At 43.8% G+C, this 25,590-nt stretch overlaps 1 protein-coding gene across 11 annotated transcripts in view; it reads left to right on the plus strand.

The window, feature by feature from the left end:
• APBB2 (amyloid beta precursor protein binding family B member 2) overlaps nucleotides 1-25,590 on the plus strand; it is a 101,534-nt gene that overhangs the window by 29,975 nt on the left and 45,969 nt on the right. For 7 of the 11 annotated variants that reach the window (XM_033159615.1, XM_033159614.1, XM_033159616.1 and 4 more), the window contains 6 exons: nucleotides 954-1,159; nucleotides 5,450-5,512; nucleotides 5,925-6,010; nucleotides 7,008-7,068; nucleotides 22,052-22,198; nucleotides 22,987-23,114. In XM_033159615.1, the coding sequence (XP_033015506.1) occupies nucleotides 954-1,159; nucleotides 5,450-5,512; nucleotides 5,925-6,010; nucleotides 7,008-7,068; nucleotides 22,052-22,198; nucleotides 22,987-23,114 (691 nt within the window). The remainder of the gene's footprint in view (nucleotides 1-953; nucleotides 1,160-5,449; nucleotides 5,513-5,924; nucleotides 6,011-7,007; nucleotides 7,069-22,051; nucleotides 22,199-22,986; nucleotides 23,115-25,590) is intronic. The other 4 variants (XM_033159620.1, XM_033159621.1, XM_033159624.1 and 1 more) reach the window with 1 other exon arrangement.

A 25,590-nucleotide genomic window follows, 5' to 3' on the forward strand; every position in this document is an offset into this window, starting at 1 on the left:
CGGCATACTATGCTGTAGTCATGAATAATTACATGTAATTTTCCTTTCATCTTTTGTTGGTTGGTTGGTTTGGAAGAAGTCGCTCATTGTGAGCAACATTGTACATTTTTGCCTTTGTGTACTTACCATGATTTGAATTCCAGCTACTACAACCATCAACCTTTTCCTGCAAAAGGTACTGCATCTGCAGTACTATACTGTATTAAGGGGAGAAATGCTTTGTGGCAAACAATCAAGGGTGTTTGGAAACTGGCTTGTTTCCAGAAACAATTTTCACATTTCACCTTTTAAAACAGACAGTGTGTGTATAGAATAATTAAAACCTTTAGTTCTCGGCAGATCTTCATTGTTGGTTTAGGATTATGAAGCACATCTGAAAGCTATGTACAACATAATGAGCCTTGCAAGTCATGTGGCAGAATCGCAATCAGCACACAAAAGGTAGAGTGATTCTGGCAGCCTTAATGCCAATAATAGGTTATTATTTAAGTTACTGCATGACCCGACATGTTCTGAGTATTAGAAAATAATCTTCAGTAAAACAATCAAATCAAATGGTTAGGTGTGTTAGTCATTACAAGAGATTCTGGCTTCTTTGCTGACTCCTTTGTCTGTTTGTAGGTCCATTATACCTGAATACCCCTGGAATACAGGAAGCTGCCTTATGCCAAGTCAGATCATTGGTCTGTCTAGCTCAGCATTGTCTACACCAAGCATGGGCAGCCATGTTTTTGTCCTGGGCCACATATGCTCAGGGATAATTGTTTGGGGGCCACGTGCCAGTGATTGCTGTCTTGTTGTCTTCAGAAGCAAAATTGTGTCTTACAGATATCTTTCTCTTTAAACTTGCTTCACCGATGACAGAACTATAGTGTTTCTGCAACACTTGATTTTGGGTGGTTTTGAACTTGTTTTACATGTTAACAGTGTTTTGGGGTTTTTGTTTCCTGCAGATATATGGAGCGATCACTCATTTCAGACAGATCCTGACTTGCCTCCAGGCTGGAAAAAGATCAGTGACATAGCGGGCGTCTATTATTGGCACATACCGACAGGAACAACCCAGTGGGAACGTCCCATATCCATACCAACAGAACTTCAAGGCTCAAGAAAAGGCTCCCTTAGTTCGATCACACCGTCTCCCACTCCAGAAACGGAGGTAACATTTGTTTGTCCGCTTTGAGTCCGTGGACCGGTGGGGAACCATTTTAACTTTAAAAAAAAAGACTTGACACAACAAAAACCAAGAATATTAGCATATCTTTCCTCTTGCTTCATGCAAACTAGTGGTTGCGGCAGTCGTGCCAGTTAGTTGCTTTAATCCTGCATGGTATTGCCACTTCTCCAGATTACTGCTACATGCAACAACAAATGGAGGAGTGTTGCAATCCACATGGATTAGAGCCAAACTAAATGGTGGATCAGCTGGTCCACATACACACTTGTCTTGAGTTCAGCGGTACATCAAAAAGAAAAGTAGAACCTGTTAGGCCTGCAGAGAAGCCCTTGAAGAGAAACACCAGAAGCAAGAAGAAGCCCTAGTAATCTCACAAAGCTGTTCCTCCAGAGCCATGCTTCATACTACGTAGGTAGCATACGGCTGCGTTGAGTTTAAGGACTTGTCATACCACTATAAGTGGACCTGATGGGTTGGGAAGTGCTGGAAGTGATCTCTGTTCCCAAGAGGATCAGAGCAGCCATTCGTTGCCATTGCCCACAGGAGAAGCTGCCATGGCAAAGCAGTTTGTAGTGACAACCACACAACAAATGAAATGTTGTAGGCATCAACCCTTATAGTATTTGAGAGAAGCTACAAACTCCCCACCCCCAATCCCCAAGTGTGCTTCCCCGCAGAGCATTAAAAAGTGGTCTGTCTTTTTCAGCTCAGTTGTAAGAGTTGTGCAATGAATATCTGCTAGGAAAAATTCAATTGCCGATCTAGAACTCTAGTGTGTAGACCCCAGAATTGTTGCTTTTGTCTCAAATACAATTTTAAAGTTACTGCCACTTTCGTTTAACACGTGAGTGGGGGCTCTCAGTACATTAACCTCATTAATCTGAACTTTTGATTTTTTTTCATATGCCATGTTAAAGAGCTGAAACTGCCGTTCTTTTCAAATTTGTTTTAAATGTTAGTGCAAAACTTCTTACCAGTAGAAGGAAATGACCCAAAAAGCAGGCAGTAAAACACCTAATTGGGCAATATGACACCACAGACCACTTTTGAGTAAGATGTCCTGGCAGTAGCAATTGTTTGAAGCTGGCAAGTAAAACATAGGGGGGAATCTTTTGTGTTTCAGCTGGTTCTGCTTACATCCTCTAGAGTAAAAAAAATGATTGTCCCTCAGCTAGGGGAAATGAAAACCAATAAATCCAAACACACACAGTAGGTACCATCCACAACACATTATATTCCTCCTTTATATTTATGTATTTATTATTTAGATTTATATCCTGCCCCTCCACACATTAATATGTGTAGCTTGATGGTTGCCTAGACTCATCAGAGAATGCTTTGAATCAAAATTGAGTTGGTGTTTCCCAATCCACCATGGAAAAATTGTTGGACAGTTTGTGTGTGGATACTGTTAAGTATAAAAGGCAGGAGGGGTGAGGTAGACTGCCTCAAGTGACAGATTGTGGAGTAGTTTTGAAAGGGCAACAGATTGTCACATACTAAGTTCATTATTATATTTTTACCACCATAGTGGAACATCATTTGGCTTTTCTGCCTTTGGCACCAGGATGTCTTGGGCCACCTCAGGAGTATTTAGAATAAAGAATTTCAGATGAGTTCCAATTTACTCTTCATTAAAAAATATTTTCTTCATATTTACTATTCAGCCCCTGTTAGAAGCATCTGGTATTGATATACTTAGTCTGAGATGAAGATGTTTGAACCTCTTAAATATCTCAGAAACATGCTCGGGAATGTTTTATAACTGAGCAATTTTTCATTTTGCTTATTATTAGATATAGTCTGTCTCTTATTATTTTCCTTCTGTGCCTTTTCATATGAAATCTTGCTTTAAAAAGCAGCAATCTGGCTTGAGTGGAAAGCAATTTAGTTTTCATATATTTTCAATGCAATAATAATGTTATTATTTATACCCTGCCCATTTGGCTGGGTTTCCCCAGCCACTCTAAAAACATGATAAAACATCAAACACAATAAAACATCAAACATTAAAAACTTCCCTAAACGGGGCTGCCTTCAGATGTCTTCTGAAAGTCAGGTAGTTGTTTATTTCCTTGACATCTGATGGGAGGGCGTTCCACAGGGCAGGCGCCACTACCAAGAAGGCCCTCTGCCTGGTTCCCTATAACCTTACTTCTCACAGTGAGGGAACCAGCAGAAGGCCCTTGGCGCTGAACCTTGTGTCTGGGCTGAACGATGGAGGTGGAGACGCTCCTTCAGCTATACTGGGCCGAGGCTGTTTAGGGCTTTAAAGGTCAGCACCAACACTTTGAATTGTGCTCGGAAACGTACTGGAAGCCAATGTAGGTCTTTCAGGACCAGTGTTACGTGGTCTCAGCGGCTGCTCCTTCACCAGTCTAGCTGCCACATTCTGGATTAGTTGTAGTTTCCGGGTCACCTTCAAAGGTAGCCCCACGTAGAACACATTGCAGTAGTCCAAACTGGAGATAACTACAGCATGCATCACTCTGGCGAGACAGTCTCCGGGCAGGAAGGGGTTCAGCGGGTCTGGGAAGGCTCCCTCACAGAGGGAAACATTCACCACCCCGCAGAGCCCATCACTTTTACGAGCCGGGATGGGCAAGGATAAAGGAGACAGGTGGTCGGTTTCACTAATCCAAGCAGCCTGTCCACATCCTCGGAGGTAACAGATTGTGAGAAGATTGTAAACAAGAAAACTGAATACAGTATAGCATTCTGTGCTGTTGTGTTCCCATCTGCACTTATTAAACAGTCATGGCTTCCCCCAAAGAACCATGGGAATCGTAGTTCATTAAGAGTGCTGAGAGTTGTTGGGAGACCCCTATTACTATCACAGAACTACAATTCTTAGAGTGGTTTCTCAATCAGTCCCTCTTCCCAGCATTAAATAGGCCTATGATCTGAGCCAGCAAGACTCTTAATACTGTAAAGGTAAAGGGACCCCTGACCGTTAGGTTCAGTCGTGTCCGACTGGGGTTGCGGCGCTCATCTCGCTTTATTGGCCGAGGGAGCTGGCGTACAGCTTGAAGGTCATGTGGCCAACATGACAAAGCCGCTTCTGGCAAACCAGAGCAGCGCAGAGAAACGCCATTTACCTTCCTGCTGGAGCGGTACCTATTTATCTACTTGCACTTTGACGGGCTTTCAAACTGCTAGGTGGGCAGGAGCAGGGACCAAGCAACGGGAGCTCACCCCATCGCGGGGATTCGAACCACCGACCTTCTGATCAGCAAGCCCCTAGCCTCTGTATTTTTTTTACAAAGTCGTAATTTTCATTGCAACAAGAAGCCTGTGTGTATTTCTTATTCTATTGTTCCTTTCCCCTCCCTCTCCTTTTTATGTTCCCACTAACATTTTATATTGTCTGTTCTAGCAGTTTGAAAATACTAACTGATCAAACACCGGGAGATGGAAATAGTTTTCTTTTCTTTTCTTTTCTTTTCTTTTCTTTTCTTTTCTTTTCTTTTCTTTTCTTTTCTTTTCTTTTCTTTTCTTTTCATATTTCAGAGTAGGCCAAGACAATCTGGTCAAGCTCCACAATTTGCTTCCTTTCATTCAAATATCCTAATGATAATGCAAGCACATTGTGTGTTGTGTCTGTCTCTAATTTGTATGAACTTTCCCTTGTCCCAGTTACTTGTCTTGGTAAGTAATGTTAGAAGTGGTCCTCACTTCTACTGCTTCCAAATACCTCTGTACTCAGAGCCGGCTCAACAATAAGAGACAAAGAATAAGAGGCAAATAATTCAGGGGCACCTGCTTCAGTTAAGTAAATGCCTTTGAGAGGGACCCAGTCTACAGGTGCACAGGAGCAGTTTAGCAGCTCCAATCAGAAGAGGAAAATTTATGTGTTCCAGGGAATTGGAGAATTGATCTCTGCTGGTTACTGAAGGGATAGTCACAGTTTGTAAAGGAGGTTAGGGCATATAAATCTAAAAACGATAAAATAACATCCCAACCAGCTCTTACTTAATGTATATTATAAGGAGGCATAAGTGCAAATTTGGGGTGGAAAATTTTAATTTTAATTTTTAATTTGCTTATTCAGCATCAAACGTTGAGCCAGCCCAGATTCTACAGCAAATTGAATGAGTTGAAACTTGAGGTGACCTGTTCCCTAACCCAACCTGCAAATATCAATGCTAACAACAGTGTTTTTGTGTCCCCCTCCCTTTTCTTTCTTTCTTCCCTCCCTCTCTCCCACCCTCCTTTCTTTCTTTTATTTTTTTATCAATGTGTTTCTTCCTGTGTGAATAATTATATATCTAGAAACAGCCATGGAGTGATTTTGCTGTACTGAATGGGGGAAAGATTAATAGTGACATTTGGAAGGCAAGTATATTGTCAGATTTTAGAACACTTTAATGCTTTTTTAACCTTTAAAAAAATCATTTTGCATGGCCATGGCTGTATTTATTGTATTTATCCTCCCAAAAATATCACTCATGACATCAAATCAGCCAGAGAGAAGAGGAATTTTGGTCTAGATCCTTAACTTGCTACCTCATTCTGGTATTTTCCACGCACAGTGCAGTTCAAGTCAGCAGGGCAGATCCTCACCCATAACAGAATCATGCCTGCACCTAACAAACTGTAGTATTCAAAATATGTGCATGCCTTTATACATATTCGCTAAAAACACAGTGCTGCTGCTTTGTGGGAAGAATATTATTTGAAAATAAAAGTAAATCCATAGAAAAAATGCCTCGCTTCCTGTATAACAAGCTGTTTCCCCCTCTTGCAGGATCTCCATGCAGCCACGGTAAATCCAGACCCCAGTTTGAAAGAGTTTGAAGGAGCAACATTGCGCTATGCCTCTTTGAAGCTCAGGTTTGAACAGCTTATCTGTTAATCATCTTTACTCCTCAGTCCTAGATGCATTTGCTCTCACATAGGTCTCATTGGTTTCTAAGGTATTTTCCTTTAAGTAAACGTGTTTTGGATTGCAGCTGTAGATTACTGTTCTCTCTTTTTTGTAATCCTATTGAAATAACTGGAAAACAGAGCTGGCCAGGCAGAGGGCCTTCTTGGTAGTAGCGCCCGCCCTGTGGAACGCCCTCCTATCAGATGTCAAGGAAATAAACAACTACCTGACTTTTAGAAGACATCTGAAGGCAGCCCTGTTTAGGGAAGTTTTTAATGTTTGAAGCTTTATCATGTATTTAATACTCTGTTGGGAGCCGCCCAGAGTGGCTGGGGAAACCCAGCCAGATGGGTGGGGTATAAATAATACATTATTATTACTAATTATATTCTTAAGTCTGGTACCCAAATGCTTTAGCTCCAGGGTTGCCAACATGGTGCCAGAGTGCCCATCAGTTCCTCCTATGGCAACCATGAAAGGTGTCCCTTAAACATGCCCACGTTTATTTAAGACATTTATATGCCGCTTATTGACATTTCTATAACACAAATAGTCTTTTAGCTTTGGAAAAGTCTGGAAGGAACCACATTGACTTTTAATGTATTTCTGGGCTGGTGCTAAAGCCCTATAAAGCCTGGATATGGAGGAACTGAAATAGTGCCTTCTTCCTTATATGCAATGACATACGACAAGGGTGGGACACTTGTGACCCTCCAAATGTTGTGGGATTCCCAACTCTGATCAGCACAGACAACAGCTAAGGATGATGGGAGTTGTAGTCCATTAGGATCTGAAGGGCACCTCCAGGCCCTCCTCAAAATCCTGGAGCCTACTATTCTCTGCTCATGTGAATTCAGCCAACGTTTGACAGGTGTCCACCACTCATCATGCTGAAATATTGTCTTTGAGTTGTCCATTCTATTTGACCCCTACCCTAACAATATCATTTCCTCCCCACAACAGAAATGCCCCACAATGCGATGAAGATGATTCCTGTAGCATCAACAGTGATCCAGAAGCCAAGGTCTGTAAGCAAAATAACCTTTCAAAAAAGTCACTGATCTAGATGGACAATAAATGCAGCAGTCGTATTTCAGTTTTAAGACCTGGTACCCATAGATGTGGGTGGCCCTACGGTCTAAACCACAGAGCCTAGGGCTTGCCGATCAGAAGGTCGGCGGTTCAAATCCCCACAACAGGGTGAGCTCCTGTTGCTCGGTCCCAGCTCCTGCTCACCTAGCAGTTTGAAAGCACGTCAAAGTGCAAGTACCCTGTTTCTCCTAAAATAAGACATGGCCATAAAATAAGCCATAGCAGGATTTCTATGCATTTGCGAAATATAAGCCGTTCCCCAAAAATAAGCCATACCCCGAAAATAAGCCATAGTGACGTGGTACCTCCCATTAAAACAGCCTGGAGAGGCGTGGCTATGCAGCGTACCAATGTGACGCGGTTAAAATAAGACATCCCCTGAAAATAAGCCATACTGTGTTTTGTTGGGTGAAAAAAATATAAGACGGTGTCTTATTTTAGGAGAAACACGGTAGATAAATAGGTACCACTCCGGTGGAAGGTAAACGGCGTTTCCGTGCGCTGCTCTGTTTCCCCAGAAGTGGCTTAGTCATGCTGGCCACATGACCCGGAAGATGTACGCCGGCTCCCTCGGCCAATAAAACGAGATGAGCGCCACAACCCCAGAGTCGGACACGACTGGACCTAATGGTCAGGTGTCCCTTGACCTTTTCCATAGACAGCATTTTGCAAACTAAAAGCATTGCAAATGGAATTATGAACTAGTTTGGCAAATGGGGTTGGGTTATTGGTTTGCTTTGTGTATTTTTTTTAATCTTTGTTTTTTGTTTTGTTTTGTTTTGTTTTGTTTTGTTTTGTTTTGTTTTGTTTTGTTACTGCCCTGGGATCTGCTGATGGAGGGCGGTATACAAATCTAATAAATAATAAAAATATTCTGCTTAATTGAGAAAAATATTGAAAGCATAACATCAGCGTGACATCTAAAATTTCACAAACCAAATACAGTACTGCAATTAATTGCAAAGAGCCCTATGCACATTAGGACATATCTAAGGAATCCCACCTGCTTCTGCTAAGGGTGGTTCTCGCTCTCCCCACATGTGCACTGGGGCTTTTCTGCACCCCATTCCTACTGCAGCCCCACCTGAAGCCAAACTGCACCTAAAGGTTGGAGATGCTCCATACAGGGAATTGGACTTATTTCCTTGCAGTTTGTCAATTCTCAGTTGTGGTGTGTGAGAGAGAGCAGCTTGGGTGGGGATGCATTGGGAGCGGGGCAGAAAAGCCCCAGTATGCACTATGCGTTTACTGCCTTTGGTCCTTTAGGTCCTGCCAGCATAATTTGTATAGTACTTAGGGTAGTACTTGCACGACATCTTGAGGAGAAGAAAAGGCTTAAGGACCCTGCACAAATCCGGAGTGGAGTCCCTAAGGCCTTGTACATCTCTTTCCGGCAACTGTTGCAGCCAAGTTGGTGCCATACATATTGCTCTGCTTTCCTTTGACGTACATCAGCAAGGCCAAGAGGGGGCTTCTTCTCAGGGCAACCCAGGACCTCCCTACACACTGCCCAGGCTTGTGCCCCATAGAGATCACTTGGGTGCTACTAACATAGCAAAACCAACACAGGAGGCAGAGGTTATGAGTTACCAGTCTCTGCAGCTGCAGCAGGTACTGTGATTCCTCAGCTGTTTGACTTCACCCCTGGAGGCACACTCCATTGTCTTTTGTACTTCTGATAAAACTGACTCTGAGGTTAAGATGGCCACAGGTCAGCCAACCATCTCCGGACCTCCGCAGATCTAAATTGAGTTTTAATTGATTTTTGCCTGGAGGTGAACTGGAGGAGGGCTCGAGACAAGGGAGCCCAGATGTGAGCCTTGGCCTGCCCAACTTTGAGGGCGCAATGGGATACTCTCCACAGCAGCTGGCCATGCCTGCCGCAGGAGATTTTCTAAAAGCCAAAGGCTCTGAGGTTAACCCAGTGGAAAGGTTTCTAGTTTGGACCTATAGAGAAGAGGTGGGCCAGCTTACTCAGGGGAACAGCCTGTGCTTTTATTGTTGGCTTCTGCCATTCTAACCACAGGGCAGACTTCAACTGATCTAGCAGCATGGGCAGAGGAGGGGTGGGAGAGGTGAGGAAGTTCTAGTTAATGTAGGAATTTTAGAGAAAGTGTTTTTTTTGGCAAATGGGTGTTGCTGCCACCTTGTGGACACCTGCAAGACATCTTCACAGAATACAAAGACTATTTTACTTTTGAAAATAACACTGTGTGTGCAACCTTACATAAATATTGATGCAGAAGAAGAAGAAACTTAGAGCAGGATATAGCTAATTAAATGTTATCCACATTGCTGCAGGATTTGGATTTTAAATATGATGCAATCCTGTACACTTATACCTGGGAGGTGGGGTGGGGGAAATTGGAAAGACAAAATCCTGACAGCATCTCTGTCAGATTCAATTTTGGGAGCAGTTTGAGCATGACAGGCTTCTACATGTGCTGCCAGAGTTAATGCATCTCAGATCTGTGCTTTGGACTGACTCCACATTGGTAGTGGCATTTTGAACAATATGTGCATTATTTTGTTGTACGTTTTCTGTCCTAACGGAATATATAGCCATGTTGGCTCTATTAGCTCCCAAGGCAAACTAAACATCGCCGACTCCAAGACCACAAATGTGGATCTCGCCAAATCCATAAAAGTCACCAGTGTATAACATCAAATATTTCGCCAACCTCTCTGCTTGGACTTGCCCATTGCTGTAGCGTAGCGACATGCAAAGCAAAGTAAATATATGCTTTGGATGCCACCCAAAGCTTCAGTAGTGTGGTGTCTTAATTTTTAGGGAGATTGTTAACACCAGAGTTAGGCTTTCTGGACAACGTTTTGAAGGGAAAAGACAGAGAAAACATACGGAGTGGGTTCATAGTGCTGTTTTACAATTGAACATGCAATCTTATTAGTGAATTTGAGCATTTGTTGAAGAAGTCTATCAGTACTGCGACACCTTAAGGATAAATGGTGCCAACAAGCTTTCCTAGCCCAGAACTCACTTTTTCAGATGCAGATTCCTCTTTAGGTATTGATATTCTTTCATCTTACTCGGCCTATTTATTACCAAATTGGATTGGATCTTTGCAATGTGCCTTACTTTAGTGATCTGTTGTTTCATTTTAGAGACTTCAATCTTGCACCGGTTTTGGGTTGTTGTTGTTGTTTTGCAGTTTTCATTTGGGCTGCTGTCAGAAAAACTCTAACCGCTTCATCTTGTAAGTCCAGTGATAGCAACAAAAGGATACAATGACACTCTGTGCACTGTCATTAGTCAGGGGTAGGCAACCTAAGGCCCATCGGCCAGAGTCGCCTTCTCAATCCGGCCCACAGACAGTCCGGGAATCAGCGTATTTTTACATGAGTAGAATGTGTCCTTTTATTTAAAATGCATCTCTGGGTTATTTGTGGGGCATAGGAACTTGTTCTCCCCCCCCAAAAAAAATAGTCCAGCACACCACATGGTCTGAGGGACGGTGGACCGGCCCATGGCTGAAAAAGGTTGCTGACCCCTGGTCATTAGTTGTTGGTTTTTAAAAATCTGAATCCAATTAGACTTTATTACCGGTATTTGGTTGGAACATAACGTGTGGAAAAACTCTATTAGATTGCTAACATGTATGAATATTATCTCCGTATATTTTATCCAATTTATGCTGGGTCAGATACTAATTATAGAGTGTTTTACAGTGGTTGTGCCCCCCTGCCTACATGTATTTATGTAAATTATTTGTTATCCAGTAGGTAAAAATCCACCTTTTGTTAATCTTTGCCTGGCAACTAGGAGGAGATTGTTACTCACTAAAAAAAGTACATATTTACCGTTCGTGGTACCATAAAATATCTAGCAGTCAGTGTGTGGCAGCTGTGAAAAAGGCGAATTCCATGCTAGGGATCATTAGCAAAGGAACTGAAAGTAAAAGACAGAATTAGTAAACATTTTGGCTGAAACATGCATTGTTATAAGTATAACGGAATTAACATGGGCTTTAATACACATCTTTTGGAGTTGTAATTTTTTTTGGGGGGGAGACAAGTATTGACTATTATACAAACATTATGAAGGTGGAGGTAAGGGTTATGCTGGTCAGGGGCATCGCAGGGGGGGCGGAGGGGGCGGGGGGCCCCGGGCAGCGCCCCTGTTGGGCTTTAAATTTTTTTTTTTTAAAAAAATGTAGGTTATTTTTGGCACTGCCGGGGGGGAGCCGCAGGGGCGGCCAGCGAGGAGGGGTATCACCCCCCCTCGCTGGCCGCCCCTGCGGCTCTGCCCCAGCAGCGCCGAAAATAGCCCCCCCTTCCAGCGGCGCAGCTCGGCATGGAGGCAAGGGGTGGGCCAGCGAGGTGGCCCATCCCTCTCCCTGCCCCGACTTGCGCTCCACCAAGGGAGCCCGGGCGGCAGATTTGGGAGTCTTTGCAGCCCGCAAAGACTCCCGAATCCGCCGCCCAGCACCCCTTCTTGCAGCGGCTGCTCACACAGGCACAAGCAGCCGTGGCAAGAAGGGGTGCTGCCGCCGGGCGGAGGCTTCTTCAGGACGCACGCACGCCCCCCAGGGGTGTCTCTTGGCTTCCCGCCCCTGGCAGCCAAGGGGCTAAGAACGCCCCTGATGCTGGTACATTTTGTGACTTTGTTGTTGACGGTTTTCTGTCTGTATGAAATGTTGCTAGACCAGTTTGCTAGCAACATCAATAACAGGTTTGAGTGTTGAAGAGTTTGGGCTGCAGTGTGAGTTGTAATGCTGTACAGTCGTACCTTGGGTTACGTACGCTTCAGGTTGCGTACTTTTCGGGTTACGAACTCCTGTAACTCGGAAGTGTAACCTGCCGTGTGTGCGATCCGCGCATGTGCAGAAGTGGTATGCACATGCGCAGAAGCGTTCTGCGTGCTTCGCGCATGCGCGAAGCGTGTTTTTCGGGTTATGTACGTTTTGGGTTACATACAGCGACCCGGAACCAATTAAGTACGTAACCCAAGGTACGACTGTATTTAAATTAGCCCTCTGTCTTAAAACATGATTTGGGAAATCTGATACCCTGTGGCTGATTCTGTGAAGGTGTGTAGCTAGTGGTTTTTATTTTAAAAATCTCTTTTTAAAATAAAAATGTTGGTAAATATGAGACATGCTTTTAAATTTAAAACATGCAGCAAATGCATAGCCTTTTGAAATGTTATTTAAGAGATCTATGTGGTTCAATTAACCCAGCTTAATAAATACCGTGTTTCTCCTAAAATAAGACACCGTCTTATATATTTTTTTGCTCAAAAAAACACAGTATGGCTTATTTTCAGGGGATGTCTTATTTTAACTGTGTCGCATCGGTACGCTGCATAGCCACGCCTCCCCAAGCTGTTTTAATGGGAGGTACCACGTCACTATGGCTTATTTTCGGGGTATGGCTTATTTTTGGGGAACGGCTTATATTTCGCAAATGCATAGAAATCCTGCTATGGCTTATTTTATGGCTATGTCTTATTTTAGGAGAAACAGGGTATGTCTGCTGTTATGCACCTTTGGACAGCCCAGTTTTCTCTGTGTGTAAATATGTGGCTCAGGGCCTACACTGGCTTTTTTTTTAAAGCCAGCAACAATAAAATGCCACTTCAGATATCATTCAACCTACAAAGCACCTTCATGCAGATCAGGAAGGAATAGGGGATGTTTCAAAGTCCTTAGAGCATCGCAGTTAAAATGCAGAGGGAATATTACATATTTAACTGCAAGTAGATGCACGCTATTCATGAAAGCAGGTTTTTTGTTTCTGTTTTAATAATACCTGCAATACCACTAGAGATTTGGCCCTCTGTGCCATAGCTTCTTTGATTCTGCCTTCCCTTTTATTGTGCAGATGTTTTCTAAACATCTGCTTTGATTCTGTATGGTGGATGTAATAATAATAATAATAATAATAATAATAATAATAATGTTAATTTGTGATAGTCTTCAGTGGAAATGGTAAAATGGTAAAAAATAAAATAAAATATGTTTGGACCTTTAGATTAAGTGATTTAGAATTTTAATGAGATAAAAGAGTCCAAGGACATCTCGAAGATAAGAGCTACATTTAAATCTGGTCCAATCAAGTAAATGAATATCTTTTTGGTTCTCCACAGAAGTAAAGGATCACCTCTTCCCTTCCCACTCCCCTTTTGCATGTGCCATCTGTTTGACATTTTCTAGTTTTTAATCTCCGTATCAGTGCCAAGGGAACCTGTTCTAAATATTGTTCAGTCTAGCTGGTATATACATTTTCTTGCGGCAGGGAAATTGCTTAATCTTCTGCTCCCAGATTGAGGAGTCCTCTAGATTGTGATGCCTGAGTAGTTAATTTTCTGACCTAAATGCAGCTCCTCAGATACATCTGTTCAGCATTCTATAATAAAAGGACTTCTTAAATAATGCAATGGCTTGCGTAGAGTGTAGATACAAGGAACCACCCTTTTCCATGTGAAATAAAGGGCGTTTTTCTAAAATATATAGTATTTAGTTCCAAATGGGAGATCAGGACCTACCAAGGGTTTTCCAGAGCAGTGGTTGCATGGTAAGGGATGAAAAAAATATATGTGCAGGTAGCACATTGTTTATGTAACAGTAGTAACAAATACTTCCCATTTATGTAATTCTTCAAAGTGTTCAAAACATTTTACAAAATTGTAGTCCTTCCAACGCCTATACATTATCGATGCTGCCCCCATATTATGGAGGACAGCTTCAATAACCTATATTGATGGTTGGCTGCTAAGGCTGAGAATGTGTTGCTTGCCTAAGGTCCCCTTATAAATTCACGGCAGGTTCAGAGGCGAGATTTGAATTTGTGACTTTGTGGCTCACAGCTTTGGGAAGAAATGCACATCACGACAGACATTTCACAGTAAATAGCATCTCTCTATCTTTTTCTTCCGACTAAATACTCTTACTTCTGATCGTAAGAGCTGTTCGACAGTGGAATAGACGCCCCCCGAGAGGTGGTTTGTTGCCTGTCCTGGCCATCAGTCATGGATGCTTTGCTTAGCATTCCTGCATTGCAGGGAGCTGAACTTAGATGACCCAGGGTGTCCCTTCCAACTCCTTGCTGTACCCACCACTGGAGCCAATTGTTTCAATAAATTGGTTTTATTAGTTGGCATTTTTTTGGTGAAGAATGTATCAATATGATGCGCAGAGATCTTTCACATTCTACAGGTAATTGATTCAGGAGCTTTCTCGAAGTTTCTCTGTGTGATACAAGCTAGTGCAAGCTGGAGGTTTTTAGCCGACAAGCAAGTTTCTATTCTGCCTAGAAAACAGGCAGGAGGTCCCTGATTGTTTGGGTTATTCCTTCGGAGAAGCTGAACAGCTGCTTTGGACTGGTTCAGTTATCTCTTTCTGTCAAGGTATTGCTGACTATAATAATAAGGCCAGAAGGAGCAGGAGTTCCAACTTTCTGTCTTTCTTCTGGTGTAGTCTTCTGTACAAAGTATGCTTAGTGTTAAAGTTTTAATCTTATTGTAAGTTATGGTAAATTTAGGTTAGGACTGCTGCAACTGGATTTCTTATGGACAGTGCAAATCCTGAATGTTGTAAACCGCTTTGAGATTTTTCTTAGAAATATAAAGCGGTATAGATTTTTTTTTTAAAATGCATGTATGTATGTATGTATTGGATTTGTGACCATTATGCTCATTTGCCTTCAGTAGCAGTAGTAAACTCTGCTGGATGAAATACAGTTGCATCTGATCTTTTTTGGGAGAATCCTGCAACGTGCGAAGTCTTTTTTACTCCGCTAACCATACATTGGAGTTCTGCTCTGCATCAGTATGAGTAGAATTCTTGTCAGGTTTGGCCCTGTTTCCTCTTCCTGGGGGTGATTGAGGAGGGAGACAAAGAGCTGCAGTTTCCCGTTGCAGCTACGCATCTCCTGCAACCAGTCCCCATTATCTCAGCCAATACTGAAAAGTCTTATTACTTTCCCCCCTCAAGCTCAAAGCTATCTGGGCAAATGAAAACCAATATTTCTGTTCAGTAGAACTGCATGCAGGATACTTTACCAGGTAGATAAATAAACGTTACCAAGAAATCAAGGGCTTATATCTGTATTGCATTGCAGTAATGGTAATGGAAGAAGAAGTTCTGGGAGTGATCATGTGAGCTACCCTGATGCCACAGGTAGATGTGTTTTTGATTGCCATTGGCTAAACTGCTTGATCCCAAGGGTCTCCCTCCCTGCCATTGGCTGAACTGCTTGACTTCTAAAGAAGCAAAGCCCACCCCACCCCACCCCAAATGCCTAGGGAAGGAAGGTTGCAGGTGGCCAGTTAAAAAAGTGAAGAACCACACACAGTGATTTGAAAAAATCGGCCAGATTATCAGCTGCAGGGCTCTATTTTAAATTTAAAATGGAACACTTTAAAGATGTAAAGCTAAAACACTAACCTTCAGTTCAGCAGTACTGGGAATTCCCTAGGCTTGCTAGCCATCTGTCTTCAAGTATTCTGGGTCTGGAAATGTTTAGAGGGTTCCTTTCCTTGCGTTCCAGCCCACCACCCAATGGCAGAAATGTACGTACCTATCGCAAAGCTATGCAATGTGAGCAGGCATCTGTAGCCAAAATTCCAGCTAAAATCACTCAGGGTCCCTGCAGGATTGCTGAATTCATAGTGCATGCTAGATACTGGCAACAGTACAGCTTGTTAGTCACATGGGGGCAGCAGTAGTGAATAATTAAGAATATTCTCTGTATTTTACATGATTCACGACAGTCATGCAAAATGGATAGATATTTATTATTCCGTAGAAGTCTGAGAACCAAACCGCTCAATCCTATGCTGCCCAAGGAAAAAAAATTGGTGGGGGGGGGGTTTCCAGTATTTTAGAACTCTGTTTATGAATGTTATTTATATTTATTTATTAACATTCATATACCACCTTTTCTCTCAAGGTGGTATACATGGTTCTGCTCCCCATTTAGCCTCACAACAACCCTGTGAAGTACGTTAGGCTGAGAGAGAGTGACTCGCACAAGGTCAGTGAGCTCCGTGACCGAACGGGGATTTGAACCCCCATCTCCCAGGTCCTAGTCCAACATTCTTAACTGTTACGGCACACTGGCTTCTGAATGGATAGTTAGGGATGCTTCTGGTAATATTGACAATGCACAGAGTGTTTACATTTTAAAAATACAATATTTTTGTGGATCTTGCTGGTATACTAGAACCGGTCGATATGTTGGAAAATCTACACATTTAAATAAAATTGACCTCTAAGGGCGTGATTCACATCTTCACCGGGCTGTGTGGAAGCAGCTGCCACCGGAAGTGACAGTGTAGGCATGCTGGGCAAATCCGCAGTCATGCCTTGTTACTAACATATCGCAGCAGTGAAACACCACTAAGATTCCTACAACCGACACCTCACTGTCAGGAGCTGGGGGCGGGATGACAGACCCTTCCCTACACGAATAAACACAAGGTAACTTCATTGCCAGTCTTTCCTCCAAAGTACAATAACCAAAATTAATACCAACGATTTGTGAAAATAATGGTTGCGAAAAAGTAAATAACAAAACCGACTACCCTTCAGAATGCTGCAGATATTTGTCATGACAACCAATGACATTCTCTGTGCTGATTCTCAGCTTCCCACCATTACCTGATTGACCCATATGCTTGCAAGGAAATCATAGGCGGTGCTGTCAGGCAACTTTAGCACATGGAAAATTATTTCCATATTCTGTCCTATGCTTCTCATTCCAGCGCACCATTAGCAGATGGGATTGCAGGAGGCGCCTAAAGGAACAAGCTTTCTGCATTATTCCTAATGGCTTCTGCATGTCAGATAATCTGCTCATTGTCCTCCAAATATTTATTTTTATTACTCCACCACTGAGCCAGCTTTCTATTGCAGTGAGAGTATCTGAGCATTGCAATTTACACCGATATGGGCACCTTTGCCCTCATCTCCTCACATCAAAGAGCCAGACAAACAAAATATATTGTAAGCAATAACGTGTATACTATCGTTTAAAGCCGTAGTTCCCTACGTGGGGCACACATCCCACAGGGGGCAATTTGATTTTTAAGGGGGGAAATTCGAGAATGAGTTGTTAACAGTGAATGGCCTTTTAGGCTTCCTCCACGTGAATAGGAGTTCACTTTTTGAATAATAAGAATTATATGTCATGGGGTGGGGGCACCAGAATTTTAGAGATGCTTAGGTGGGGCATGGCAAAAAAAAGGTTGGGAACCACTGATTTAAAGCTTCCAAAAGACAACTTCAATCCAGTTGAATGCTGCCTAATGGAAGCAGCTACTATCTCCCCACCCTGGTGGGTTTTTAAAATTTATTTGAGAGCTGAAGGTAAGGAAGGAGTTATAACCATCTGTCTCGAGAGACAATGGAGTGCGCCACTAGGAGTTAAGTTAAACCGCTGGAGAATCGCAGTGCCTGCTGTGGCTGCAGAGACCGGTAACTTGTAACCAGTCTGTTGTTGTTGTTGTCGTTGTCGTTGTTGTTTTTGCTGCGTTAGCACCACCAAAGTGAACTCCCCGGGGTGCAAGCCTAGGCAGTGGGCATGGAAGTTCTGGGCTGCCCAGATGACAAGACCCTTGACCTAGCTGATGTGGTCCAAAGGAAAGCAGAGCAATATGTTCTGACACCAGTTTAGCTGCAGGAATTGCTGGAAGGAGGTGTACAAGACCTTAGGGATGCCACTTCGGGTTTTGTAGGGTTTACTCCTTAACCTCTTCCTCTCCCAAAGATGTCCCACAAGGCAGCAGAGGTTTAGGATCAGAATTTTCCTTCTCCTACATGGGCTACTTTGCCCCTAGGCAAGTAGGGGCAAGAAAATAGGAGTGGATTGAAAGGGTTTTAATTTCTTCAAAATGCTTCTTTATATTATCCATATTTCCCTTTATTCTCTCAGTCTATGCTCCACCTATACATGTATAATTTCATTGAATTTTATAGTTTGAAGAAATAACCAGTTTTGTCATAAACCATATATGAGTTTTCTGTTTTTGCTGCAACAAACTATTAAGAGTCCTTAAAGACCAAGTGATTTATTTATTAGTCCACAAAAGCTTATGATGTAATAATTTTGTTTAGTTGCCTACCTGCCATAAGACTCTTTATATTACCGTATATACGCGAGTATAAGCCGACGCAAATATAAGCCGAGGCACCTAATTTGACCACAAAAAACTGGGAAAACTTATTGACTTAAGTATAAGCCGAGGGTGGGAAATGCAGCAGCTACTGGTAAATTTCAAAAATAAAAATAAATACCAATAAAAGGCTTGGAAAGAAAGGGTCTCTTACAGGGAGGGCTCAGGGGGTAAGGGGGCATATTGTGGGTACATTTCAGGGGGCAAGGGGAATATTCTGGAATGGATTAAGGGGGAAGGGGGCAGATTCTGGGAAGGTTTCAGGGTGGGTGGGGCATATTTAGGGAGGGCATGAGAGGCAAGGGGGCATATTCTGGGAAAGCTTCAGGGTGGGCAGTTTCTAGGGTGGGCAGAGCTGGGATGGGCAGGGGTTAAGAGGGAAGGCTTGGAAAGAAAGGGTCTCTTTACAGGGAGGGCTCAGGGGGAGGGGGCATATTCAGGGAGGAATTAAGGGGGGATTCTGGAATGGATTAAGGGGGAAGGGGGCAGATTCTGGGAAGGTTTCAGGGTGGGTGGGGCATATTTAGGGAGGGCATGAGAGGCAAGGGGGCATATTCTGGGAAAGTTTCAGGGTGGGCAGTTTCTAGGGTGGGCAGAGCTGGGATGGGGGCAGTTTCTAGGGTGGGCAGAGCTGGGATGGGGGCAGTTTCTAGGGTGGGCAGAGCTGGGATGGGCAGGGGTTAAGAGGGAAGGCTTGGAAAGAAAGGGTCTCTTTACAGGGAGGGCTCAGGGGGAGGGGGCATATTCAGGGAGGAATTAAGGGGGGAGATTCTGGAATGGATTAAGGGGGAAGGGGGTTGATTCTGGGAAGGTTTCAGGGGTGGTTGGGGCATATTTAGGGAGGGCATCAAGGGCAAGGGGGCATATTCTGGGAAAGTTTCAGGGTGGGTAGTTTCTAGGGTGGGCAGAGCTGGGATGGGGGAAGGGGTTAAGAGGGAAGGCTTGGAAAGAAAGGGTCTCTTTACAGGGAGGGCTCAGGGGGAGGGGGCATATTCAGGGAGGAATTAAGGGAGCAGATTCTGGGAAGGTTTATGGGGTTGATAGTTTCAGGGTGGGCAGTTTCTATGGCGGACTGAGCTGGGATGGGATGGGGGCAAAAGCAACAGGCTCTCTGGGGCTGAGCCGGCTCGCGCGCCTGCTCGATACTTGTCCTCCTCCTGCTCCCGCTGCCCCCATCGCTACCTCTGTTCCCCTTCGGGGAGAAGGGACGGGAGGAGGAGGAGGAGGCGATCCTCGCACAGAGCAGTGACTGCTCTGTGCAAGGCATAGGAGAGGAAAAGCATCGAGGAGCACTTTCTCCCCACTTTTCCCTCCCCGATGCGTTGCGCAGAGCAGGCACAGGATCATAGAGTCTCAGCGCAGTTTCTACAGTGGGCAGAGCTGGGATGGGCAGGGGTAGAGCAGGCACAGGATCATAGAGTCTCAGCGCAGTTTCTACAGTGGGCAGAGCTGGGATGGGCAGGGGTAGAGCAGGCACAGGATCACAGAGTCTCAGCGCAGTTTCTACAGTGGGCAGAGCTGGGATGGGCAGGGGTTAAGAGGGAAGGCTTGGAAAGAAAGGGTCTCTTTACAGGGAGGGCTCAGGGGGAGGGGGCATATTCAGGGAGGAATTAAGGGAGCAGATTCTGGGAAGGTTTCAGGGGTGGGTAGTTTCAGGGTGGGCAGTTTCTATGGCGGACTGAGCTGGGATGGGATGGGGGCAAAAGCAACAGGCTCTCTGGGGCTGAGCCGGCTCGCGCGCCTGCTCGATACTTGTCCTGCTCCCGCTGCCCCCGTCGCTACCTCTGTTCCCCTTCGGGGAGAAGGGACGGGAGGAGGAGGAGGAGGAGGCGATCCTCGCGCAGAGCAGGCACAGGAGGAGGGATCAGAGAGCAGGCACAGATGGGGGATCGGCAGGGCAGGGGAGAGAAGCAGCAAGAAAGGATCCCTTTCTTGCCGCTTGTCCCTTTGCAGCCGCCCGCTTCACCTGAGTATAAGCCGAGGGCGGCTTTTTCAGCCCAAAAAATGGGCTGGAAAAGTCGGCTTATACTCACGTATATACGGTAAACCATAGTTACTAATAATATACTCCAGCATTTTTCTCTCACTTACCAAAGGAGCCATATGTCTTCAGTTTTCCCAAGCTGCAGCAACTGCATTAGTTCGGCTTCCTTCCTTTTTTATCATTTATAATCAACTGTCATGAGTTGCAAAAGATTGTGACAGGTGTCTCATATAAGTCTGGTTCTCTCAAACGCAATTTCATTTGCAATTTGTATTTCTTTGTCCTGCCGTCCTTGTAAAGTGCATTATAAAATGTTAAGTTTTCATATGGAAAGCAAGGTTTGCAATCCTGGAGTCCCTGGGTGGGTGTCTCAGGGCCATAGGATTATTTTAGATCACCCTGTCAGAGTTCTTTGGTAAAGGCAGGGGAGAAGAAGCATGGATTCAAAGGATTCTTAACCTTTCAAACATGCACCTGAAACAGGGAGAGGCATTTACCAGGCTGGAGCTGGTGTATGCATTGGAAACCACAAAAGGGAAACATCCCAGAAAGGGCAAAAGGATAGAAAAACACCTCTTCTACTCTGCCAGGGTGAGCTTGGCAACGCAGTGGAAAAGATGGTTTCCCCACCTTTGGGTCTCTCTCCCTGATTGTACTGCTCATATGTTTCTTTAAAACACAGATGTGAGATCTCTCCCAATCAGTGTTAGGAACCGAGATATGAAAGCTAGGAGCTAAATGGCACCTTAAACCTAGGTGATGGGTGCAACCAGAATGTCTGGGCGTGCTTTTTTATAACTAGAATACAAAGCTGAAAATGAATGAACTACAGCTAAAATATTATGTTCATTTTTCACATGATCTAGTCCTTCCCCTGCCCATCCTCTTAATATTCTTAAGAGGTCTCTTCTCCATTCTCCAGAGAGTAGCTGGAAATGGGGAGGCAGAAAAAGGTCCTCCTTTCCTTCTACTCTGCAGTTTTAATCTGAAATCTTCAATGCAGTACTGCGCCCAGAACTCAGAAACTGCTCGCTCTAATGAAATTCCCTGTCGCAAAATATGCCTAGAACAATGAGAGTTCCGAACACTGCTCCCAATCCCAGATTGTCATTGCCATCTAAGGTGGGTAGGGCTTTTTGCTGTCCTGACGCTGGTTTCCCAAACTCTGATATATAAGCTTGGCACCAAATGGCTCCTGAAACAATGGTTGCAGCCACCAAAACGGAATGCTTAGTTGTCATTTTGAGGCCAAACTGCTCAAAAGTTACATTTTTTTTGTTCTAGTGGTTCAGCAATAAAACTGCTAGCACGTTTGCAAAGCTAAGCAGAGTCCAGAATGGCTTCAAATTGATGGGGGCCGTGTGTTGAAATTCCTAAATTGCAAGAGGAACTGGAAAAGATGACCCTCAGGGTACCTTCCAATTCTACAATTCTGTGCAGATAAATAGGTACCGCTCTGGCAGAAAGGTAAACGGCATTTATGTGCGCTGCTCTGGTTCGCCAGAAGCGGCTTAGTCATGCTGGCCACATGACCCGGAAGCTGTACGCCAGCTCCCTTGGCCAATAAAGCGAGATGAGCGGCGCAACCCCAGAGTTGTCCGTGACTGGACCTAACAGTCAGGGGTCCCTTTACCTTTACCTTTACTCTAGAATTGCCTTGTTGAGCAAAAGATGGCAACAGTATAAAGGCTTGACCTGCTGTCCTCAACATAAATGTGGGTTTACATAAAATAAAAAATTATGTGGAGGCCATTAAGACCTAAAACGTTAACACTCCTTTTCATTATTCCTTTACAGTGCTTTGCAGTTCGTTCTTTGGGATGGGTAGAAATGGCAGAGGAAGATTTGGCTCCTGGGAAAAGCAGCGTTGCTGTGAACAATTGCATCCGACAGCTCTCTTATTGTAAAAACGATATACGGGACACAGTTGGCATATGGGGAGAGGTAAGAAATCTCTCTTGTCTTATCGTACTTCCCAGTTCTCTAGTGGCACCCGCTTTTTCCTCTTCTTTCATATTTTGGCAAAAGCAGCCACTGTCAAGTAAGAACAAGGAAGTAAAACAGCTAGTTTGGAGCAATGGCTTTGTTTGCTCTGGCAAAGAAAAAGAATGTGTATCTGAGTCAGCAATGGCAGCTCTTTCCTTGCCCAAAGTGCAGGACAAGTTAAGTGCTTGGAAGGGCCTCTTTGGTCGTGTCCCCCGGTAATCAGAGGCCAGTATGGTTACAGGGGGGCTCAGTATCTGGCCTTTTGAGTTAAAAAGGTAATATGGGTGCTTCCCCTTTATAAAAACGCAAGAATTACAAGCATCCCTTGTAGTCTGAGGGTGTAAGTTCACCCTTGTTGCTCATTTCAAGCATGTTATCCAGAGATAAACTGCTTATGAACTTGGAGGCCCTATAGCTATCACAGCAACAGCCGATCCTCCCCACCCCCCCACCCCCGATTTTGCTTAACTCTTTTAAAGCCAGCCGCATTAGCAGCCATGATAATAATGTATAAATTAAGTATGCATTGCATGAGATGGTGCTTTCTTTAGCCCTCCGTTTTCATATTATATGGAAGGGTGGAAGAGACTTAAGTGGGTGGAGGAAGGTTTAAGCATCCCGCAAATGTCTTTCCTAGTAGCATCTTGCGTGGTGGGGCACAGCCATCTGAATTAGCATTGCATAGGGGCAAACGCTTGTTTGAGTGAGTAAGAGATTATAGCTGTTTTTGCTCTTCTCTTGATTAGGGAAAGGACATGTATCTTATCCTGGAGAATGACATGCTAAATTTGGTTGACCCCATGGATCGCAGTATTCTTCATTCACAGCCCATCGTAAGCATCCGAGTCTGGGGTGTAGGCCGTGACAATGGCCGGTGAGTTTGGAATACATTTATTATATGATGTTAAAATCTGCTTCTGTAGAATTGCTTGCATTCTAGATGAAACACAGCATCCTAGTAATAAATGTTGTCTTTTATCGCTTCTATCATATAGCTCACAAAAAGGTTTTTTTTTCTTTTTTAACATCTTTATTGAAAGTTCAAAAAGTACATAATTATACATGCACTAAACATGGTGAGATGTAAATAAAAGAGAGAGAAAGAAAAAGAGAAACAGGACCCGTGTAGAAGGGAAAGTAAAGAGGGAAGGGTGGAAAACCCAAAACTGTATACTTTACAAGGTTGTTATTGTACTTCACCAGATCTTAACCTATTACAGTATTTGTAAGAATGGATTCCAAATATTATTGAATTTGTCCATTGCAAGTCTGCGTTTATATGCAAGTTGTTCATATGTTGTGAATTCGCATAAGGCTTCAGTCCGATCGTAGAAAGGAGCCGCATTTTTATTTTTCCAATTCATCAGTATCAGTCTTTTTGCTGTGGTAAGAGCATGGAGAGTCCACTCGTATTGTCCTTTTGTAAGGTTCCATGTGTTGGGTATATAATTCAAGAGGATATTTTGCTCTGCAAATGTGAGGTTGTTCCGTAGAGTTCTGTTGATACTTTCAGTTACCTTCTGCCAAAAATCTTTCAATAAAGGACAATGAAAAAATGATGTTTTGGAGAAGCATTATCCCTATTGCATCTCCCAACAGTTAGATACCACAAAAGGTTGTTTTTTTTCCCTGACAGTGACAATTCATCTTGTAAAATCATTTTTGTAGCATGTAGGTCTTTTTTAAAAACAACACCACAATCAGAGATTTACATCCCAGAAAGAGAGATGGTCACTGTGGAGCTCGATAAAGGGAAGTTCTCAAAATTTGTGTCTTCCATCAACAGCACTAGAAATATATTTTAAAATTATTTAAAAGCCATGTGTTAATACAACAGTTGTGTGCAATGGAGTCCCCGTTTCTCCATCTCCTATGTCAAGGATGGGAACTGGATCCTTACTTCCCCAACTCCCCATGGGCCAAATTTTGATATGGCCCACCTGTCAATCCCCAAACATGACAATGGTGTCTGGTGATGCAGTGCTTTGAAGCCCTGACCATCAGCAGTCTTCCACTTAGGAAGCTCAGTGCTTGGGACCACTCATCAGCTGAGTGTCAGCGCTTATAGAAACCAGGTGTACAGTGCTTCTGAAACTCCGTCAGTCATCTGACCATTCGGACTTTGGAAACTCCATTTGTCACAGCTGCCTTTTTACTTCCATTCGCCTGCAAAATACCCAGAGTGGTCATAATTTGTATTAGAGGGTGCTTAACCCTTTCCTGTCATTCACTTTCGTTTTGAAACTCTTCTCTCCCTGCCCCTTTCCAGCAGCTGTTCGTACCCCGTATGGATTTGTGTTTGTTCCAGTTTGCGTTTGAGGTAGACATGGGCTTAGAACATTAGTTGGTGGGAAAGCAGCTTGGGGTAGAGAGGTGAGTTTCAGAAGAAATAAGTATACAGTGGTACCTTGGTTCTCGAACGCCTTGGCTCCCGGACACCGCAAACCCGGAACTAAGTGTTCCAGTTTGCGAACGTTTTTCCAAAGCCGAATGTCTGATGCGGCTTCCGCTTGAGTGCAGGAAGCTCCTGCAGCCATTCGGAAGCCACGCCTTGGGTTTTCGAACGGTTTTGGGAGTTGAACGGTCTTCTGGAACGGATTAAGTTCAAGAACCAAGGTACCACTGTGTCTGTTTGGCCAATGACTACCGAACATGCCAAATTACTTCCTGGATTTTTTTAACATGGGAAAGTAAGCATGAATTTAAAAGGGAATGTTTCCTAGCGGCATAGTCATGCAGAATAAGCAGACTTGCTAAAACCTTTGCAAACAATACAAATTGGTTGTTATTACAATACATGGCATAATTGATGATCATTTCATAACACTATTCCATACTGCATTTTATGTGGTGGTGTTTACAGGCACAACTGTATTTCATAGAATCATACAATCTTGGAGTGGGAAGGGACCCAAGGGTCATCTAGAGCAACCCCCTGCAATGCAAGAATCTCAGCTAGAGCACCCATGACAGATGACCATTTCTTCTCAAAGTGTTTGGGGCTGACATTATATAGGAAGCTGTCTTCTACTGTCAGGGGTCTATCTAGCTCAATGTTGTCTACACAGACTAGCAATGGGTCTCCAGGGTTTCAAATGGAGGACATTCCCATTGCTACTTGCTGGTGCCAGGGATTGAACTTGGGACCCTCTGCATGCTAAGCCTATGCACTACCACTGAGCTACAGGTCTTATATTAGACTGAGGGACGTGGGTGGCACTGTGGTCTAAACCACTGAGCCTCTTGGGCTTGCCGATCAGAAGGTCGGAGGTTCGAATCCCCACCATGGGGTGAGCTCCCATTGCTCTGTCCCAGCTCCTGCCAACCTAGCAGTTCTAAAGCACACCTGT

The sequence above is a fragment of the Lacerta agilis genome, chromosome 9 (assembly GCF_009819535.1).
Source record: "Lacerta agilis isolate rLacAgi1 chromosome 9, rLacAgi1.pri, whole genome shotgun sequence".
In the NCBI taxonomy this organism is placed as follows: domain Eukaryota; kingdom Metazoa; phylum Chordata; class Lepidosauria; order Squamata; family Lacertidae; genus Lacerta; species Lacerta agilis.